The sequence below is a fragment of the Glycine max genome, chromosome 11 (genome assembly GCF_000004515.6).
Source record: "Glycine max cultivar Williams 82 chromosome 11, Glycine_max_v4.0, whole genome shotgun sequence".
NCBI lineage: Eukaryota > Viridiplantae > Streptophyta > Magnoliopsida > Fabales > Fabaceae > Glycine > Glycine max.
In genome coordinates, this window is record NC_038247.2 from 18,921,397 (window position 1) to 18,928,887 (window position 7,491).

The 7,491-nt window shown below is 32.9% G+C and overlaps 1 protein-coding gene across 1 annotated transcript; it reads left to right on the forward strand.

The window, feature by feature from the left end:
- Positions 1-640: 640 nt before the first annotated feature.
- On the forward strand, positions 641-6,544 carry LOC100810893 (uncharacterized). Its single transcript, NM_001317573.2, has 8 exons — positions 641-974; positions 2,075-2,359; positions 2,903-2,959; positions 3,058-3,267; positions 3,743-3,861; positions 3,953-4,050; positions 5,851-5,975; positions 6,065-6,544. The coding sequence occupies exons 1-8, from the start codon at positions 765-767 to the stop codon at positions 6,227-6,229; spliced, it is 1,269 nt and encodes a 422-aa protein (NP_001304502.2). The 5' UTR covers positions 641-764; the 3' UTR covers positions 6,230-6,544.
- The last annotated feature ends 947 nt before the right edge of the window (positions 6,545-7,491 follow it).

Sequence of the window (7,491 nt, forward strand, 5' to 3'; positions counted from 1 at the left end):
TATCTAATGAGTACAATTTTAACAACCCATTTTGAAGTTTCTCATCTCGTGTTAATTAGCCCTTGAAATGCCACTTAAAGTTAGTCAACTTATACACATATTACTTTAATGATATAGTTTTAAACAATTCTTAAATAATTCACTCTTAAAATAATAAAAAATAAATTTAATTATAAACAATTGTCGCTTATAGAAACAATAAATCTTAATTTTAAACAATTCAACATGAAACACAAGTCTTATTCCAAAATAAAAAAAAAATTAAACAATAATATCTTAAACTAAAGAATTCGTTAAAAGTTAAAACTATTTCTTATTTTTACTGTATGACCATTAAACTTACAAATAAATAATCCATCAAACAAATACTCTCATTCATTTCCACTCATTGTCAACATAAATTAAATTATTCTATTTATAAAATTCAATAATCTAATTTATCAATATAGAGAAAAATTATTAATATAATAAATAATAAATTTATAACTTTTTGTAAAAATAACTGAATAATAACTTTAAAAGTTGAGTATTGTAAATAGGAAAAAAGAAAAGAATTAATTTGATTTGAAATTGTGTTGGGCTTGTTATTGTTATTGTCATTAGGATCACGATTATGGCATGTTGCTCCTTTCCCTTTTCCAATTTTGTCCACATGTATTAATTATTGATAATTACTATCTACTCCTTTCTATGTGCAGTGCAGCGAGCGAAGAAGCAGTTTTAGTCACTTGGTTGGTACAGTGTGTCAGAAACATAGACCAAAAATGTGCTCTTCGACTCTATCGTCCTATTCTTTCCTCACAATCAGCTCCACATTTTTCAAATCCCAATTTTGCCCTCCTCCCTTCCCCTCTCGCGTGGTGGCGTGTCACGTTGGATCCAATTCCAATGTTCAAAAGCACGTTGCCACCGACCTCAAGTTCGTCCTCCACGACGCCCTCCATGACTCTGGAATCAACACCACTCATGCCAGAGTAATAATAATAATAATCATATTAATTCCTCCTTCTTTTTCTTTTTTCATCTTATCATATCACGATTCCGGCTCACTAATAATAATCTATCATTTTTAATAATATTTTTTCTTTTCATTAATAAATCTCGAACCTAGACCTTAGTTAAGAGCATGTTTGATAATTTGTTGTAAAATTATGTTTGAGAAAAAAAAAGTAATTTAACTTGTTTTTGCTTTTATCCGTTGAAAAGGTGCGCAGCAAAATATTTGTTTTTTTTTTTTTTTTAATTTCATTTTGTTTTAATTGTACTGCGTTTAACTTTCTTTTTTTAATTTCTTGTTAATTGGAGTCTGGAAGCACGTTGATTTTGTCACCGGTCAACCCGATAGGGTGTATTTTTTTTTCTTAATAAATCTGAATTCATTTGAAGTTATAATATTCTTTTCGTATTTTTTTGGTATTGACTTTTGAGCTGTCTGAGCTTCAAAGTTTCCAATGGATGTTTTGTTGTTGTTTTTTTTGTTGTCATGTTTGACCTCTTTTTAATGGAGAATTGTGTAGTAATTATACGTGGTTTACTTTAATATGCATAATTTGATATTGGGTGTTTGTTTTGATCAGTGGTTGCAAAATCAATGTTGAACGAAATTGATTTTCCCATTGGTTCAGAATATAATTTGATTCTGAAAGCGATTTATGTTTGGGTATTTTTATTCTGAAAGCAAGTTAGTAGCAAAACTCAATTAAATGTTTTGGTTCAATGCAATAGCTATCTAATGTTGCTCCGGCTCAAAATTAATTTTTGATCCCGAAAGAATTCTTCAAAGTAAGATTAAACATGTAAATGTTTATTTAAAATCACATTATATGGTATTTCAATGTAATTTTCGATGCCTCAGCATGAAATTAAACACATACGAGTTTGAGATTTGCTTATTCCTTTTTGTCATTGTTTTTTTAGTATGCATAATCTGATTTGTCATGGTAATTCAAAGCCTGATCGCAGATTGGTGTTATGGAAAATGGTCTATCTTGATGCATTTGGAATTTATAAGTTTTGGGTTTTGAATTAAATTCCAGATTCATTCTCAGTTGTTGCTATGTTGGTGAATGAGCAGGAAGCTAGGGAGCATTTCTGCTCACAAATTAGGAGATTCACTGATATTGAGAAGGGAACCAGTATTTGTATCAACAGGTGTGTTGATTTGGGGAGAACTGCTCTCTACATAGCTGCAGAGGATGATTCTCTAGTGTCACATTCATCAGTTCCACTTCCTGTCGATGATTTTATTACGAGATTAGATGATCTTTCGATGGACTACTGTCCGCACTACAGCCCCAAATATGATTCATCGCCGGAGAAGTTCTTAGAGAGCATAGAGAGATTTCTATATATTCACAAGGTTTGGACTTTGATTTCATGCTGTAGACAGTTCCCCAATTCCCATTTTTTTCTTTCTTTCATACACATACAGCCTAGTCTTCTCATTCAGCTGATTTAGGCTCAGCCTCATCTTTCTCCCTCCTATCATAAACTTGTGCAAAGGGTATATAACTATATATCAAATGTCTTCTGAGAAGTACTTCAGATTTTTTGTTCTACAAGAATGTCCACAGCATTCATGATAATGCCATTCTTTGCACATCAGGACAAGGATGTAAGATGTCTTATGAACTATGAAGTACTAATTTTTATATATACCAATCAGTTCACTTAAATGTGCTTTGTTAATCTAGATAACTTGCAGGCCACAGAAACTAGAAAAACAGAATATGTAATTATCATATGCAGGTTTTTTCCCCCCCTGATTAAGAACTCAGTATTGACACTTTGTCATATATTTACGACTTTTTTCTCACTCCTTGTACATTATATTCTTGTTAACTAGTTTCCTGCCTTTTACCTTGATGACCTTTCCTTTTACTGATCACTTTCTTTTTGACAGGGTTTCAGGAGAGCCAATGCCAATGTATTGGAGCCACGAGCACTTTATCTCCACTCGGTAATATATATATATATACTGATTTACAAGTTAGTTCTGAAGAGAAATCTGTGAGTCGTCGTGGACATTTGATAGATTTACTTTGATGTATTGAGCAGGTTTTGACCCATCGTTCAGGATCAGCTGCAATGCTATCACTTATATACTCAGAAGTTCTGAAAATGCTTCGGTTGTGGAGCCTTTTGCATTTTGATGCTGAAATTTTCTTCCCTCGTGATGCTCTTACCCTTCCCACAGGCTATCATAAGCAGAAAAGCAAGGAGTCAGACCAAGCTCACATAATGACTTCAGGAAACCTATTAGTTGAGGTAATTTCTGATTGTTTGCTCTCCATTCACTTTTACTTTGCTCTGTATCTTTTCTACCAATGTAAAAAGTAATGTGTCGATTTTCCTAGTTTATGGCTTTAACTATTTCATCTGTGCCATAAACTAGGAGAAAGAGCCTTGGCACAAATGTATTGCTGCCATGTGACCTAGTGATCATGGATCACGAGTTTTACTGGTTGGAGACACCCTCTCCAACTCGGGTATGGCTGCATACTTTAAAACCTACTCATGCCCCTAAATGGTGAGAACCTTGTGTATTGGACCATCCTTATGGCAATAACTTTGCCATTTTAATTTTTTAAAACAAAAAAGAAGCATATTTTTAAGCATGTTCACAACAAAATCAATTCCATGCTCCTGAGTTTTTGTGGACTTGTGGAGCTACTTTTCCAATGGTTGGCTGTTCGGCGTCTTTAGTCTCCCCTTTTGCACTTATGTTGACCTATATGTGCAGATCTTAAATGATCTGAAGCATGCATTCTGGCCTTTTCAACATGATCACACCAAAACTTTATTCTTGAGGGCGGCAACTGCTGCTAACTGTGTTGACAGATCTGATTTTGTTGGAGAAAGGTACTTTATATGTCTGCATTTGCATCTCTTTTTTTCTCTAATCAAATTAGTTTATTTAAGAACTAGTGTTAAAGTTTGTTGTTAACTGCAGTGGCTCACAAATTGCATTAGCTAAGGCTGCTCAACATAGGCTAGATCGAGGTGTTTGGACCAGTGTGCGTTTTGGGGACATGAGGCGATCTTTGTCGGGTATGTGCATTCAATGCAGTTTGTCTCTGCTCTCAATATTCTAAAATGTAAAATCATCGTATGCATGGCCACCCTCCCACTTCTCCCATAGAATTTTATCTTTTACAAATGAAATGAGTTGATGGATCTGGAATACAATGCACTAAGCATATAAACAATATAGGGCATGCTACAAAAATATGCTGCGTTTACAATGTTATATTTTTAAGTTTTGAAATCAAAGTTATTGATTATCTTCTCTTCATTATTATGAATTTGTATTTTCGGAAATTTCCGTTAGATTCCCTGTTATTAGTTTTAATAGGTTACTTTTGGATGTTGATATACAATAGAGAAATGAAAACTTCCCTATTTGGGCACCGTTTTGTGATGGGGATAAAAGCTGGATGATAAACCTCATGTCCTTTGTTCTCCTTTTACTTTTTTTATTATTATTTCTTTTTGACTGAGGAGGGGAGGGGAGTCAGGGGCTATAGAGGTAGGGAAAGGGTAATAGCTATTTGGCTGGCCGTGATTTGTATATAATTCAGATTCAGATTTGGTTCCTCTCCCTCTAGACGTCAAGAAATATTAGACATTATTTGCTTGATATTTTTTCTTATTAAGGATTTACTTTTGCTCAATATTCTTTCATAGTAAAAGTTTGTATGTTAAGGATGTTTTCCGTCCTTCCTGTAGTCTTGGAATTTTTCAAATTTGGCAACTTTAAAGTAAGGGTACACCTTTAGAGGGAAAAGTAAAGAATTATACAACAACACTTTTAGAGAAAAGTAAGGAGTTCTAAACAATTTTATTTTCTAACTAATGGTTGAGATTTTAATGAAAAACAAACATGGAAGTTATTAACAGATATTCCCTTGATTTCCAATCAAGGGTTATAACTCCACACTTTTCATCTCTAAAATACACCCTTCACTTTAGAATTTAGAGAAAATAAATCCTTTTTTTCGCAAAGAGATTGGTTTACCTGTTGTAATGTAATGTAGACAACCTGTTATTTAGCTTCAAGCTGTTCTGTATCATCAAGTCAAACCATATTAGTATTGGGTTTTAATTTAATCTAGGAAAGAAAGACCCTAACTGTTTGTCTTTAACGTGCAATTAATAGCCCAGTCGCAGGGAATCCCAAGAGCTCCCATTGATCTTGATCCTCTGCATTTTTTTTCTAAAACTATAGAAGATTTTGTTTTATGATAAATTGGTAAAACTAAAAATGATATACAAATTTTTAACCATTAGATATTTAGATCAATAAGTATAGGTGCAGTTCAAAAAAGAACTGCAACTGATTTAGCTTCATGGTTGAGTCCACTTCCACAAGTGTTGTCTTCCCAAGTTCCCTTGAAATGCTGTTTAGAGAGAAAGAGAAGTGCAGAGATGCTGAAAACCGTGTATATTGATGATGTGATACAAAATACCAGACCATTTGTTCTACTTATACTCTTGTACTAATAATAAAGAAATAAAAGGAAATGCAATGAAATCTGAACTACTAATATAAGCACAAGCCTGCTAGTATGATAAAACAACTAATTGTAATTAAATAAGGAAATATAATGAAATCTGAAAAACTTTTTAAGAGATTTTCTGATATACGTCAAATTATTATATAAAATACAATAAATATTTGATAAGATATTTTCTGGATATTCTAAAAAGTGTGTTGGACCTTATTCCTCCTCTTCATTTGTCTTCTGTCAATTTTATTAATATTGAGCAACAATATTTGAAACCACCAACAATTCATACACACTTTCTTGTGTTTTGATATGATCCCAAATATTTTCCCTATCTTTTCAGCATGTGAACGTCTTATCCTGTTGAAAAATGATGCAAATGAGTTAAGAGATTACAGCATTCTTCTCTATCATTGTGGATTATATGAACAGTCACTGGAATACCTGACGAAGTACCGAGATCTGAAGGTACTATTACGATCCTTTGCAATGTATATGTGAATGTGACTGCTTTTCAATGTTAACTGAGTGAGGTGTTTACCATTCAATTTTTGCAGAACTCATCTACGCAAGAATTATCATCATCAAACTCTCTTAGCAGCCTGGAGGAAGATGCCGTGGATAACCTGATGATGCGCTTGAATCTTGTACTGATGGAGCAAGGGTGGAGTCGGCCATCTTATGCCAAGAATTTTCTTGGTAATAATTCTGAACCATGGTAGTTCCTCTTCTTCCATGTTTATTGAGACAACATCACAGAAGATTTGCATCAAGCCATATTGGAAATGAATGCTGATGGTTCACGGCTGCGGCAACTTCATGAAAAGGAAAAGGAGAATGAGAAAAGGAGATGGAAAGATCAACATCATAATCTTGGATGATAAGATGAGGATGATTCGTCACAAAGAATAGAATTGTTTGATAAGAATCTAAGGTTTCACACCAAAAAACCAAGAAACACATCATTTTAATGGTGTATCTGATCTGAATATTGGCAACTAAGTGTTTTAAAGAGTCTATTTATATCTTTCTAGGCACAATAACTATTCTAATAATTAAAAGACTTGCAAATAATCATAAAAAGTCCTCAGTCCATTGCAAGTCAACAAATAGACGTAAGATACAATTAAAAACACAAATAAATCTTATTCTAAAAGTTGATTAAAAATTTATGAGTTCCATTTTTTATTCTCTTTCCTCCACAAGAGAATCTAGTTTCTAGTTAAATTCTAATCTAGTGATTGGTTCATTCATGTTGAGTTCACTCAAATTAAACTCTTTTCCTTTGGATAGTCTTCTATCACAATAACTTGCATGCTCATACAGGTAAAAGAGTGGTTGTCAGTGGCGGAACCAAGATCCTAAGTCAGTGGAAACAAATTATAAAAAATAAAATCAGTGGGTTCAGCTATATGAATATAGATGGAATAAAATACAAAAATATAAGATTTAATTTATAATTTTTACTTTAAAAGAAAATTTATTGGTGAATTTTAAAAAATGAGGGAGTGCAAGTGCACACCCTCACCATAGTGTAGGTCCACCTCTGGTGATTGCAACAGCTGAAGTGGATAAGATTGTCCAACATATATAGATATTACTACATTTGCACACATGTTGATTGAAAGTAACAACCATAAATTTATATTTATGTGCCTTCTATACATATTTCCTATGTAAAATTCATGTATATGCTAAACATGTTTTCTTCTGACAACGTAATATAGATATGATAGCAGAGGTGTTATTGAATCAGCATTTTGCCATATATTTGAGGAGTGCCGAAGAGGAGTGTCGAAGCAAGAAATAAGGATTAGGCAAATATGAAACGTCCATGCATCCATGTGTAAGTAGATGGCATATTCAGTATCCCTATATCACAGTATAAAATGTCAAAAAATATAAATTTGTATCGATGAAATTAGAAACTATGCTTTTTTACCGATTGAGGACAATTTTTTTTTTTTTTTGCTTTTTTCATTTG